At 41.0% G+C, this 14,571-nt stretch overlaps 2 protein-coding genes across 3 annotated transcripts in view; both read left to right on the forward strand.

Annotated features, from left to right (window-relative positions):
• The window catches only part of LOC138617235 (laminin subunit alpha-3-like), a 53,428-nt gene extending 49,892 nt beyond the window's left edge, over positions 1–3,536 (forward strand). For both annotated transcript variants that reach the window (XM_069692026.1, XM_069692027.1), the window contains exons 72-77: positions 84–242; positions 336–501; positions 1,042–1,196; positions 1,436–1,529; positions 1,644–1,763; positions 2,129–3,536. In XM_069692026.1, coding sequence (XP_069548127.1) covers positions 84–242; positions 336–501; positions 1,042–1,196; positions 1,436–1,529; positions 1,644–1,763; positions 2,129–2,271 — 837 coding nt within the window. In that variant the 3' untranslated portion in view covers positions 2,272–3,536. The remainder of the gene's footprint in view (positions 1–83; positions 243–335; positions 502–1,041; positions 1,197–1,435; positions 1,530–1,643; positions 1,764–2,128) is intronic.
• Positions 3,537–4,643: 1,107 nt separating this feature from the next.
• Positions 4,644–14,529, forward strand: LOC138617236 (tetratricopeptide repeat protein 39C-like). Its single transcript, XM_069692029.1, has 14 exons — positions 4,644–5,058; positions 8,448–8,496; positions 9,328–9,456; positions 9,608–9,722; positions 9,842–10,247; positions 11,196–11,364; positions 11,481–11,574; positions 11,657–11,764; positions 11,848–11,957; positions 12,062–12,185; positions 12,310–12,407; positions 12,603–12,707; positions 12,812–12,850; positions 13,812–14,529. Exons 1-14 carry the CDS (start codon positions 4,904–4,906, stop codon positions 13,899–13,901), a joined length of 1,791 nt encoding a protein of 596 aa, XP_069548130.1. The 5' UTR covers positions 4,644–4,903; the 3' UTR covers positions 13,902–14,529.
• Positions 14,530–14,571: the final 42 nt, after the last annotated feature.

Consider the following 14,571-nt stretch of genomic DNA (forward strand, 5'->3'; position numbering starts at 1 on the left):
GATGACTGCTATCAGTGAATCCGTCTGTCCACACTGAAATGAAGCTAGACACCTTTTTGTATGTGTGAATATGTTGTCTGTAGATCATATTCAGTTTGGAGAAGAAGAAATTCCGATTGGTTGTAGATGGGATCAGAGCTCAGGATGGTCAGCTGACAAGTGCTGAACTGACATCCATGCAGCAGTTCATGTCACCTGTGTACTTGGGCAGTGCCCCAGAATCCCTTCACAAAGAGTTAAAGGTAACAAAAAACAACTAACAAACATACAACCAATTTCCCTCAACAATTATATTGTCTATGACTCTTTAAGTTGTGTTTTCTTTTTGCTTTCAGTCAAAGGCCCTTCCAAAGCAAAGTATGTCCGGCTGTGTGCGCAACTTTAAAATGAACGGAACACCAATGTTGAGTCCGACCACAAACCATGGTGCTGGCCCCTGCTTTGAGGGACAGACACAAAGGGGCACTTATTTCTCAGGGAATGGAGCACATGTTATTATTAGTGAGTACATCATGCTAATAATACTCCACACTAATTTTTTGTGACCATAATAATGACAAGAATAAAACAGGAAAAAAAATTAGTGCAGTTACCCACTAAAATGTCCTTGAAAAAAAGCTAAGAAATCTATTTATGTTTTTGTGAAATGCTTTTTGTACATATGCGGTAAATTTGTATCATGTTGGTAATGTACAACTACACAGAAAGACATATTTTAGTATATTTTTCATGTTCAACCTGACTGCGTAAAACACTCTCTAGGTTACACTCGAGATTAATTTAAATTCATTAATTAAGGAACACTGTCTCCATTTTCTCCATAATTAGTATTAGATAGTCCTTTCAAGGACACACTCTTTGGATATTAGTTACATATCCGTTCCTTCTAGGAAACTGAGACCCATTAAAATGCGTCCTTTTGATATGTTCATTTTTATGGCTGTCCTCTCTTTAATTACACATACAGGCTGAATTATGCTATCTTTTTTTTTTCAATGCCATTAATGACCACCATGATGAAACCTATTTTCTGTATCTCAGATGACTCCTTTGTTGTGGGCTCCACTTTTGAGCTGCTGTTTAATATTCGTCCACGGAGTCCAAGTGGACTCCTGCTTCATGTCGGCGATTCTAGCAGGTCCCAACATGGACCTGCGATGGGCCACTATCTCAGTGTCTACATGCTCAGAGGAGAGGTGAGACCACATGTCTGCGACAAAACACACGCCTTGCCTTCAGTGCTTATTGGTAAAATATTGATGCACACTCGTATTTACTGTATATACACACAGCTTGTAGATCTTTTCTCCGGTTTTTGTTTCTAGAGTTACAGCACAAAAAAAAGACACTGAATTCATACTCGAGTGAAATTTATAAGTGAATTTAGTTTAAGTGTGATTAAAAGCACACTGTTTGGACATGCTCCCATTTTCAGGTGGTGGCACAGGTGAGCAATGGAAAAGGAGAATTCATGGTGTCGGTGAAGCCGAAAGCTTCTCTATGTGATGGAATATTCCATAAAATTTCAGGTAAATATCATGAATTTATAATATAATATATATATATATATATGTCGTCTTTTGTGTATATATATAAAACGTATGCATACATTTCCATAAAATCACTGTCTATATGTCTTCTAGTCATCAAGAGGAAAAATGTTGTGCAACTGTACGTGGACACAATGGACAATTACAAGATTGGACCACAATCTTCCACCACCACTTTGACCAAAGACCCACTGTATGTGGGGGGCATTCCTGGTGAGTATTAACAAGATAGTTTGAATGAATAAGTAACATCCCCAATTTTGTTTAAGTAAAGTCTATACACATATTTCCATAAAATATGTGAATTAATTGTATATTATACCGTAAAAAGAGGAAAAAGCCTTACGTCAGACATACCAATATGGTCAAAAAGCCACACGGTTTTACTGTGTCTGTCTCTTTAATGATAATCAAATCTTTAGTGAGAACATATCGTAACTACAAACAGTCATGCGTTCTTTAGGACAAGCCCCAAACTATAGTGCTACACTGCAATATTACAACCTCTTAATATGAATCACACCTGAAACACAGAATACTATAAAATCAATATTAATTCTCACATCTTTTTGTTGCAGAGATGTTAATGCAGCAGACGCTTCCAGTCATGTCGTCTTTTGTGGGATGCATCCAGGACATGAGGATCAACGGTGACTCGGTCTCCTTCGACAGGTCGTCAGGCGTGTTCGGTCCAGTCAACCTCAAAGAGTGTCCGGGCTGAACTAAAGCATTTAATAGCATCATCTATTAAACAAACCTTGGGACCACGTCCACCACCAACTATGTGCAATCTGTTACCAAGACAGAGAATGTGTTTGTGTGTACGAGTGTATGTATTATGAAGCGTGTTTCAGTGTGAGTGTGTGTGAATACGTGTGAGAATATGAGTGAAAAATAGAGATATGAGCAGCGGCTTACAGGTTCATATGGTTTGCTGCTCTGTTAAACATTTCTGTATTTATTTTGTAATAAAATCATATATCACGTTACCAATTCATGAGTGCATATTCTAACAGCTTTAATACAGTTTGATGTGTTGGTTCATTGATTCTCTGTTGAGAAGCCACTGAAAATGCCTGTGATTGGTCAGGGCTTCATTATGGGAAACCCAGCACTTTAAGAAAACAAATCATGCCTATTGTGTTGGTGCTGTAAGCTTAAGATCAAGATTTTTAGTTGATGTTCTTTTTTCTTATTCCTCTTCTTTTTGTTGGACTCAAAACGTTATACTAAAATAATTACGTTTACACCCACGGTGCTCAATTCATTGACATTTCAGGGGTTTTCAATCTTTATTCATATGCCAGCATGCAGAGTTCTGCATTTTAACTGGTTTAAGAGACATTTAGTTAAGACCCATGTTGTAAAATCTAATTTTTTTCCCATTTTCTGCGAAAGTTGTTCCGAGTATATTTTCCATTTTGCATTCCTTGTGCATAAGGATGACAATGTTCTGTGTATCTCTGAGTTATACCAGAGAATAGCATGCAGGCCTATTGCATTTTGTGTCTGTCAGTTTGATAACCAACACAGATGCCATTGTCATATGTCTCACATTTCTGGTCAGTCATGTTTGGGACCATTACAGTAAAGTTGGAAGTAATATAACAAACAAAAAAAAGACATTATATTTGAAGTACTTAAATCCACAGCAAGTGTTTACTTTCCTGCTTTGTACATTTATGCCAAAATTAATGATATTATATCTTGAAATGAGAAAAATTGCATTGTAATTGGATACTTTTATACATGCATTCCTGTCTTGTGACCACTGTAAACCATTTTGTAACATGTCCGATCAATGTTCTTCATAAAGACTTCTCTTTGCCTTAAACAGTTCTTGTAAAAGATCTTTTGACAAGTGATCAAGGTAACAACTTGCATTTTAAAAAGGAATCTTTAACCATTGAAAACTACTCGGCAACATGTGCAACCTATACGTTTTTGTGTTGCAGACAAATATGATTAAAACTTTTTTTAATTGGTCCCATGTTTAATATTAATAAGAATAAATAGTGATTCATCATTTAGTGAGTTTGAATGCAGTACATACTATAGTAGGCAAGGCAAGGCAAGTTGATCTATATAGCACATTTCAACAACAAGTCGATTCAAAGTGCTTCACATAAAACCACTAAAAGCATCAAAACATCAGGCAAAAGAAAAGGACATTTAAAAACGGTGATTAAAACTTTAAAAACATTATATGGTATTAATAATGGCAGTAGTGGTATCAATAAAGACCCTGAAGTCATATCCTCAGAATTGGATCAGGATATTCAGATTTTTATGATTCTGGATACATCCACACAATGTAATTACATATTTATTTATTTATTTTTTTACAAAAAACTGACCTGAATATGTAGTTAGTAGCACTTCCTTTAAATTTAACTATTTTTTTTTAATCTATTTTATTCAAGAAAATTAATTGAGGGAATTTAGCGTTTGTCTACCACAATGATACTGGTAGAATATAACTTAAAATAATTAATAAAATGCAAAAAATATGATATTATTTACCATTTTTAGTAATAAGTCCAAACCTTTTGGGAAGTTTGGACTCTTTCATTTTTATTTCTAAAATTCTTGAATTGAGCTAATGACTTTATTGAAAAAAAAAAAAAAAAATGACAACGCCCACTTGGTGCCGCCTTTAAGGACGGTTTTATTTACTAACGTTGATGTCACAAGTAAATGATGCAAAGTTGTGCTTACAGATCATTTAACCAAAGTATGCCAACCGCAACCAAAACTAGGAAGAGATTTGTTCCATCTTCAGATGACACCATAGATAAGTAAAAAAAGCTAAGACAAATTATAATTTTGTTTCCCCCCACGCTGGGAAATTGAAGCGCAACGACAGCAGAAATGTAAGAACAGACACATTGATGTGTAACTTAACAACAACCAAAAAAGGGAAAACAAATAAAATAAAATTCTCTTAGTTTTAGCAGGTGTCAAGCTGGTTTGCATCGAGGGGAGGGAGGGAGGGAAGGAGGGAGGAAAGGGGGACGGACATTTCTCTATAATCTATTCAGGGCCATGATAATTCCGGTAGCACTTGAAAGCAGCGCGCTTCCTGCCTGCACAGGAACCGACAGTCAGGCGGCAGAATACGGAGCAGCAGCAAGCCGTCATTCGCCTGCACTCGGCGGCTAGTTTTGTCCACACCTTCGCCGCCTTTTACGCTCCTCATTTAAGAACAGAGACATGACAAGCGTTTGTGAAGAACTGCGCCACTAGGTGAGACTAGTCTGTCTGTAGGTAAAACCAACCAGACATACCCGCTTCTTCCCCTCTCTCTTTTCCCGCGACCGGCTCCAAACCTCCTACCGGTATCGGGTATCGTAATGGCGGACCCGTCAGAACCCGCCCCGGGAAGTGTGGAGGAAGAAGAGGAGAGGAAGACGGACCACATAAACGACGCAGAGCTGGCTCTTAAAGGAATCAATATGCTGCTCAACAATGGATTCAAAGAGAGCGACGAGCTCTTCAAAACATATAGGTGAGTGTGTCATATTTCAACGACGAGCGGTCTCGGTTTCTGTTCTGTTTGCGAAACATTTCACCAATAGATACTTAACAATCAATATCCCGATCGGTGTATCTGATGTTTCACAACTTGTGCTCAAGACATGAAGACATACAGGGAAATTGTGCGTGCTAAGCTTCTAGATGAAAACCCTCGGCATCCCTGTCACGCTCGTCTGCTGTTGCACCATATGATCTGGTCAAGAGCAGTAGTCCTGTTAAAAAGCACCGAGAAAAATATCCACACCCAGCCTAATGACTCATTTATAATACTACTATTAAATGTGTGTGTTTGGTGACAGGCTGCTGCACTGCCGGTGACAATCTTCTGTGTTTTCACAACACAATTGCTGGCAGAACAGATCCTCATTCCTGTCATGCCACTCACTGGCTTTGAGTTGCTTTAAGTGGCGGAGGAAGTATTCACACCCTTCATTTAAGTAAAAGTAGCAAAACAGTTGTGTAAAAATACTCGTATACAAGTAAAAAAAAAAAAAAAAAGGCTGCAGGAAAAAAAAAATCATACTTAGGTAAAAGTACATCAGTATTAGCAGCACAATGTAGGTAAAGTAGCCGATGAAAGTACAACCCTGTTTCTGACAAAGTTGGGACACTGTGTAAAATGTAAATAAAAACGGCATGCAATGATTTGCAAATCCCATAAACCCATATTTAATTACAAATAGACCGAAGACAATATATAAAATGTTGAAATTGTATTGTTCTCTGAAAAATATGTGCTTATTTTGAATATGATGCCATCAACACATCTAAAAAAAAAAGTTGGGACAGGGGCAACAAAAGACCGGAAAAGTTGTATAAAGAGTGAAAAAAAAAATACCTAGTGGAACATCTCAACTAATTAGGTTCATTGCCAACAGATCAGTAACATGATTGAGTACAAAAAGAGGATTTCAGAGAGGCAGAGTCGCTCAGCAGTGAAGATGGTGAGAGGTTCACCACTGTAAAATAATGAAAAAAAAAAAGGAAGAATAATGTTCCTCAACGTAACATTGCACAACATTTGGGGATTTCATGAACGACGGTACATAATATTAAAAGATTCAGAGAATCTGGAGAAATCTCTGCACACGAGGGACAAGGGCAAAAACCATTATTGGATGGCAGTCATCTTCGTGCCCTCAGGTGGCACTGCATTAAAAACACAGTTCATCGCTGCATCTACACATGCAGTTAAAACTCTACCGTGTAAAGAAGAAACCATATATAAACATGAGCTCGGGCACAGAAAAGACGTCGACTTTTCTGGGCCCGAGCTCATTTAAGGTGGCTTGAGGCGAAGTGGGAAAACTGGATCTTTTTGGAAATCATGGATGCTGCATCCTCCAGGTTAAAGAGGAGAGGGACCATCCAGCTTGTAATCGGCACTCGGTTCAAAAGCCAGCATCTGTGACGGTGCAGGGATGCGTTAGTGCACATGGCGTGGATAGCCTGCACATTCGGGGAGGAACCATGAATGCGAAAGGATATATACAAGTTTTGGAGCAACATATGCTGCCGTCCAGACAACGTCTCTTTCATTGAAGGCCTTGTTTATTTCGACAAAACAATGCCAAACCACATTCAGTTTGGACATGTGATACGCGTGTCTTTAGTCTATCTGCAATAAAATAATAATGTATGACTTTTGCAAGTCATTGCATTCTGTTTTTATTTACATTTTACACAGCGTCCCGACTTTTGGGGATTTATTATGGTTGTAAAAGTGTTAGTTTGATCCTTCTGACTGATGTGTATATGTGGCATCATTAGATTATTAATAGTGAAGAATTGGTGTGGGAGCAGCATTTTACTGCTGTAGCTGCTGCAGGTGGGCCTACTTTGAACTACTTTTTTAAAAATTATTTTTAAATGTAAATTTTATAAACGGGGACAGCAGATACATCTGAGGGGTCATCAGATGATTGCTGGGATAGGAAAGAAAGAAAAACAAAGTTCTGATACACAAATCTGTTTTCAGAAGTTTTGAGGGAACAATCCCTGTTTGGTGGAGCTGTTAACAACTCGGCCATCTGAAATGTGACCCTGACTACACAATGATTTCTGTACGACTTCAGGAAGTTAATGATGCATTTTAATAGCTTGTTTTATTATCCATTGTTTCAAATCATTATCCGAAAAGTAAGTAAATATGTCAACTACATGTAGCCTAGTAGAAAGTACAATATTTCCCTGTGAAATATAGTGAAGTGGAAGTATAAAGTAGCATCAAATGGAAATACTCGGGTAAGGTACAAGTACCTCAGAATGGCAGTAAATAGACTTTGTGTCCCCCCCCCCCCCCCCCCCCCCCCCCCCCCCCCCCCCCCCCCCCCCCCCCCACACACACACACACACACACACACACACACACACACACACACACACACACACACACACACACACACACACACACACACACACACACACACACACACACACACACACACACACACACACACACACACAAATGTGTGATCTCGGTAACTCATTTCTTCACATCATGTCAACTTTCTTTGCTTCATCTGGGAAACCTTTTGTTGGATGTTTTTTAGAGTCCAAATATTAATATAAAACCTTTAAACAACCCACTGACTCCTAAACCGTCCAATCTGAGGACGTGCGAGACATTGAATTAAACGCTTCGTTGTTGTTGATTTTTTTTTCTTTTACCTGTAGCTAATATTTGCCTTTTTGTGTGTGTGTGTTGAAATAATAGACTAAAAGCGTTGGTAACCTCTGCTCTAAACCACACACACTCTGACTGCAGTTCACTTTAATGGTTGCAGAATTTTGTGTACATTTCATCAGCCATGCTGTGTTATCATCATAAGGGCTGATTATCTCATGTTGATGCCTCGGAAGGGCAGCCCCCATGTGTCCTGACCCCTGGTGAAAAGCTTAAATGTCACCTCTCCCACTAATTGCATTTAGCACATGGTGTCATCCTGCTCTTGACTGACTGCATCAGCAAAATAAATAAATTAAAAATTAAAAAAAATAGATGTAGGGAAGTGAAAGACGCAAACACAGCAAATGAGAAAGAATGATCTGATGAGAGGCACTACAAACCAGTTTCCTATAGTGTGTTGTGTTATGTGTGCAGGGGGAAGTTTAGTTACGAGTGTAATCGCCACCAACTATGTACAGGGATACCTGCACCCACTTGCATCACCACATTCCTTTTGAATCAAGGTGCTTTTGTTTGACTGTCGCCTCGACTTGTTCGCGGTAAATCTTATAAACAGGCCTGACATATTTTGTTTGCTCCGCTGATGAGCTTCTGTTTCTTGCCCTACAGATCTGTTGCCTGCGAGACTCTTGCTGATGCGTCACTTATCTTTTCCCGATCTTCCGTTTCAGGAACCACAGTCCTCTGATGAGTTTCGGGGCCAGTTTTGTGAGTTTTCTGGTGAGTAGAGAAGCAGCCATTGCTACAGCTTTTGGGCTACAAGTGCTGACTAAAATGATCGTAAATGCTACTCCAGAAAACTTTTTAGTTTCATTTTGAGATGGAAGAAACTTCCCTTGTGTGGTTTTTAAGTCCCAAGACAGCTTTATTTTTTTTCTGGCACAAACACTGACATGTGACTGATTGACTTAGTTCACTCTTGAATTAGGGTTTGCATTACATTTTTCAATTTATTTTGTCAGTGTTCAACCACATGTTAAACATCAAATACATTTATACCAACATAGTTGAACTCGACTGTTCATTCCTTCCAGCTTGTTGACGAAACACACGGTTCACTTGCTTGGTGTCCCAAAGCTTTTGACCCTATCACAATTCTTTATCAGCAGATGAAATACACATTTATCTTTTTCCAAATTGACTTTGTGGATGCCATTGTTTTTGTAGGTGGTAACATCCACAGTCCAATAATATTTGTTTAGCAAGTTCTTATTGACTCTCGCTGCCACCCTCAGTGTCGCTCCACTAAACTACTTCTGTGAGATTGATCCTTCAGGTGCAAAATGAGCACATCATTGTGATCTTTAATAATTCTCCTCTATATTGTTGTGTAGTTCTCTAAGCATGACCAAATTTACCGAGAAAAAAATGTCCACAAAACACCAAACGAGCCGACCAAAGCCAGTTGTCGGTCATCTCAAAGAGAAATTCCCATCAAAACCCTCATTAACTAAAACTGAAAGAACTTTTAGAACTTGTGGATGAGCAGCATTCGGGGTGGAAAAGTTGTTTGTAACTGATGCGGTTATTTACCTGGCTTCCTGTTCATAGAATGCCATGATGACGTTTGAAGAGGAGAAAATGCAGATGGCCCTCGAAGACCTCAAGGCGACAGAGAGACTGTGTGAGAGCGAAAACACCGGTGTCATTGAAACCATTAAAAACAAGATCAAGCGGAGTGTGAGTGACCTCTTCGACACCCGATCTATTGGAATGCAAATAGTATAAATAGAACAACTACAGTTTGTTTGAAAAGGAGCGTTTTATCTTGGTCCATAATGTCCAGGTTTGCCATCTGTCTATAAGTGTGTGTTGGTCTTTGTGTGGGCAGATGGACTCCCAGAGGTCGGGGTTGGCTGCAGTGGACCGACTGCAGAGGCAGATTATCATCGCAGACTGTCAGGTTTATCTTGCAGTTCTATCTTTCATCAAACAGGAGCTGTCGGGTAAGCGACCCGCTCGTATCTCTTCGTCCACCGTGTGAACGTATTTATCATTTTGAATACCAGCAGACCAACGCAAATGATGGCATGTTCCATTGACCTGCTCTTCAATCCTGCGACAGCATACATTAAAGGAGGCTGGATCCTCCGTAAAGCCTGGAAGATGTACAACAAATGTTACAGTGACATCACGCATCTACAAGAGGGCAGTAGAAGGAGGGCCTCCGAACAGCGGGCGGCGGCGACGGCGACGTCTTCATCTCCGTCCTCCACCTCCGACCGCAGTCGCACCTCCTCGCCGGGGCCGAGTCCGTCCCAGAGGCTGGACGGCATCAGCCCCGACGCTCTGGATCGTCTGAAAGGCTCGGTCAGCTTCGGTTACGGCCTTTTCCACCTCTGCATCTCGATGGTGCCGCCACACCTGCTGAAGATCGTCAACCTCCTGGGCTTCCCCGGAGACCGTCTCCAAGGCCTGTCAGCGCTCACGTTCGCCAGTGAAAGTAAGGACATGAAGGCCCCCTTAGCTACGTGAGTACGTGAGTGAGTATGTTTGTGTATCTGTGTGGTGGCTGTAACTAAAACCTCATCCGTCTAATTCCGTTTCAAACTATATAACAAAGCACAATATATAGAGGAAAGAAGAAGAACATAAAACCCTCTCGGGTGCCCCTGTGAACAGCCGTTATCACAGACTGACTCGGGCATAATTCTGCCTTCTTAATGAATCCTTTTGATTCCTTGGCAGCGACGCTTGTACTCATCACTTGTATTAAAATCAAGAGTGTGGAAATGTGGTCACGTCTGCCAAGTTACCATATTCTCTGTGGCTGTGTCTCACTTACTTCCGTTGGTGCACTACACGTTTATACACTTACTTGCGTATTGTCTGAAATGGCCATTGCGCACTCAGGTGAAAGGTCAGCTGCAACATTTGAATGGATCGCCACCCAAATATCTGCCGACTTTGTTTGTTCATTTTACTAAACAAATGAACGTGTCCTTGCGCTCCGTTTCACATACATTACAGTCCACAATAGCTTCTATCAGACGATAGCATAGTGGGAAATTATATACTTTTGTCTGGATGTGTACGATTGGCATTCGTATAATGTGACGCCGGCCACAACAGCTGCAGCTTCTTCAGCTGACAATTTCAGTAATTTGAAAATAGGTTGGCGGTCCCTCCCTTACCATCTCGGCTGCGTTGCCAAGTTGGCGATGGCAGAGGGTGAGAAGTGTCCACACTTAAGTATGGCAACTTGTAGTGCACTATAAGTACCTTGGTGGTGGACTCATAACAGCCAAAAGATCAAGTGTGAGTAGTGTAAGTGCAACATGCTGTACTTTCAAATCAACCCGTCAGTATGTGTCAAACACTTTTAACGTCACTTACAAAGCAGCAGCCATTGTTATGGTTGATATTTTAACCTCGAAACTTGCCTCATGCCGGTTACAGTCTCTGTGCTTCCATTACAGCTTGGCCCTCTTGTGGTACCACACGGTAGTGCAGCCCTTCTTTGCTCTGGATGGCGCAGACACACAGGCGGGCCTCATCGAAGCCAAATCCATTCTCCAGCAGAGGGAGGCTATCTACCCAAACTCCTCCCTCTTCATGTTTTTCAAAGGCAGAGTTCAACGCCTCGAGGTAAAGACGTGAAGAATAAACCTTTGTTAGCATTTGCTGTGTGGACTGTTCTCCTGACTTGGGGAAAGCTCAGTGTTGTGTCACTGTAACTCACGCCACAAAGTTCCCCTTTCTAGTGCCAGATCAGTAGTGCCTTGACGTCCTTCAGTGGGGCCTTAGAGCTGGCCTCTGACCAGAGGGAGATTCAGCACGTGTGTTTATATGAAATAGGTACTATTTTCCCTTCTCAGATTTCAGACCGCCTCGCTCAGCACTAGTCTGCATCATAATCTCCGATTGTTGGGTGTTTTAGGCTGGTGCAGCATGATCGAACTGAACTACGAAGAAGCCTACAGAGCGTTCGAGCGGCTGAAGACCGAATCTCGCTGGTCGCAATGCTACTACGCTTATCTAACTGCAGGTAATCCCAGCACACGGGAATAAGGCTGGGCAGGCGTTTTGTTAGTTCTGTCCCGGCTCCTGATCCACACTGTATTGTCGTAGCTTGCCAAGGAGCCACGGGTGATCTGGAGGGAGCTGTTGCAGTTTTCAATGATGTTCAAAGACTCTTCAAACGCAAGAATAATCAGATAGAGGTGTTTTCCATGAAGAGGGTGAGTACGTATCCAGCTGATTTTTGGAATACGTTTTTTTTGGGTGCTATAAAAAAAATAAAAAATCGATGATGTTTTATACGTGCATATTTTTTTTTGATCAGGCTGACAAGCTAAAGATTTCCAGTCTCACCAAAGAACTCTGCATCCTGTCTGTGATTGAGATTCTCTATCTGTGGAAAGCTCTGCCCAACTGCTCCACCGCCAAGCTGCAGACAATGACGCAAGGTACCGACCGCACTGTAAAATATCCCACCTGTATCATGGATAATTCAAAAATATAACAACCTAATACGTTTTTGTTTGTAACTTTGTCACTAGGTAAAGGCAAACTGTATTGTTGTTATTTTAGTTTTGCAGGGGATTGACGATGTCTCGAGTGCAGGGCTGAAAAACCTGCTTCTTGGTGCCATAAACAAATGTCTCCATAATACCAAAGATGCCATCCAGGTATTCTCGTGTTTGGTCAATAGCACAGTTTATACTACGGGGTTTGGAAATTTGATGACATGATACGCTACGCTCATCAGCTGCAGAATTGTTGTAGTTAATCCATGTACTCAAAACACAACAATCAATAGCTATACTTGCTGTCTTTTTAGTCAGTCCTGACTGTATTCACCTTTATTTTATTTTTTTAAACAGTATTTCCATCTGGCTGCAAGGGACGAGGTGGGTCGTCTGAGCAACTCTTACGTGCAGCCGTACTCCTGCTACGAACTGGGCTGTGTGCTGCTGAACTCCCCAGAGGCAAGTTTTGCGTTTGTGCGATAGAGAACGATTGTCACATCCGAGTTGGTGAAGACACGCAGTCTAAATATTTCATTCTCTCTTTTTTTGTTTTTTGTTTCCAGTCTGCAGGCAAGGGCCGAATGCTAATGCTTCAGGCCAAGGTACAGTAGTTTTCTTTAATGTATGCCTTTAACAGGCTTTGTTATTGGTTTTCCTCTGACAAAGCCCGATGAAGATCCGAGATCAAACCGCTGCATTATTTAATTGAGAAAGAATTAGCACATCGCTAGAATTTTGTTTGATTTCTGCCGTCGGTGGAAGGTTTTGATCACTTGCTGCCTGATCAGGTGACGGCGTACCTAATGAAGGAGCACAAAGGCGATTGCTCGGCTCTCCTTGAAGTCAGTGAACCGAGTGTCGTGGGTTTGTCGGAGGTTTGATGGGGCATTTAAGTTTTTTTTTTTTTTTTTAGAAACTGTGATGCTGGCTTTTGGCTGGTTGAAGCTATACTAGGTTCCTGTCTCCGTGGTGGCCACTGAATGTGACTTCTCCCCTGACTATCATGGAGCTTTGTGTTGAGGAAGCAGGGGATGTTGTGGACGCTAAAGGAGAACCACATACTGCCCTGTTGGTTTAGGGGAAGTGTATTATCTGACCAAGGACTGCTCAGACTGGATTTGACTTCACTCTTCGACAGTCTGAGAGTCCTCTTTGAACACAAAAATTTCCACTTCTCCAAAAGGCGCTCTCGGCTTGTGTCCACACAACAACACAAAATGGTATCGACACCGTTTTGTGTACGTGACGCAGTCTCGCCCTCCTTACCAGTGTTGGAGGCGTCGAGGGGAGCGGCATCGACTCGGTTAGTGGATTGGCAGCTGACATTGACAGATCTCGCCATAACAACAGTCTCCGCGTGACTGAGCAGATACAGATGTCTGAGAGAAGCTCGGGAGGAGCCAAACAGTGGGCTGTCTGCTGCTTTAAATGAGTACGCCGTTACCTGATTGGGCAGCTAGGGCACTGATCAGCCCGTGTGGACTGCAGACGCTCGTTAGAGGGGCAGAGCATGAACAAAATAAAATACGTTTGTATGCATTCTTTCTTTTGTGGACTGTGCAGGAGGACTACGCCGGCTATGACTTTGAGAACAGACTCCACGTTCGTATTCACTCGGCTCTCGCCTCCATGAGAGCCGCGGCCCAACCTTAAAGTTGAAATCTACACCTCGGAAAGAACTGGAAGAAATGTCTTTTGAAAAAGCCACAACACAATCTTTGGAAACTAACGTTGCACCTTTTGGTTTTAATTTATTATTTGTATCTTCTGAGCCAAAAATCATGAACATAAATGTTTCATGGAAGAAACAGCTACAAGAGGCTGTACTGCACAATACATACGCATGTTTATTTTAAAAAGAGATGTTACCTAAATCAGATGAAAATCTATAAATTAATTTTCAAAGGCGTCAGATTTATTGCTTCCACAGAGGGACAAGTTTTGCTCAGATTTGGCAACCAGTCAAGTTGAGTAACGGCACATCAAGTTTTGACTGTTAAAGCAATTAATAGGCATGCCTCTGAGGAGGTCTTTGAGAAGCCAATATTCTTACCACCTGTGTCAATAATCGAATCAATAGGCATGAATATTAATCGAAAAATATTTTTCTTTAGCACAGCCCCTTTTTTTAAGCAGAATTGTTTTTAATCAGTGTAAATATGTCAGTTTGAATAAATGTTAAAATGTTGTTTGGAGTGGCCTAAGTGCACAGTGCTACTCATTGCTGTAAACTGGTTTTACTTTATATTTGTTATAATAAAAATAGTATTGTAAAATGGAATGTTGATTTGTTCACTCTTAAGTAAGGTGAAGCAACAGAAGA

Source organism: Brachyistius frenatus, unplaced genomic scaffold (assembly GCF_029030835.1).
Source record: "Brachyistius frenatus isolate BFR_SWC_R1_liver_20210118 unplaced genomic scaffold, ASM2903083v1 Contig_12, whole genome shotgun sequence".
Lineage (NCBI taxonomy): Eukaryota > Metazoa > Chordata > Actinopteri > Embiotocidae > Brachyistius > Brachyistius frenatus.

Coding starts and splice junctions, on each gene's coding strand:
- LOC138617236 (XM_069692029.1), top strand. CDS start 4,904: ATGGCGGACCCGTCAGAACCCGCCCCGGGAAGTGTGGAGGAAGAAGAG. Junction 12,408..12,602: donor ATACCAAAGATGCCATCCAG/GTATTCTCGTGT, acceptor TTTTTTAAACAG/TATTTCCATCTGGCTGCAAG. Junction 12,851..13,811: donor TGCTAATGCTTCAGGCCAAG/GTACAGTAGTTT, acceptor TGGACTGTGCAG/GAGGACTACGCCGGCTATGA.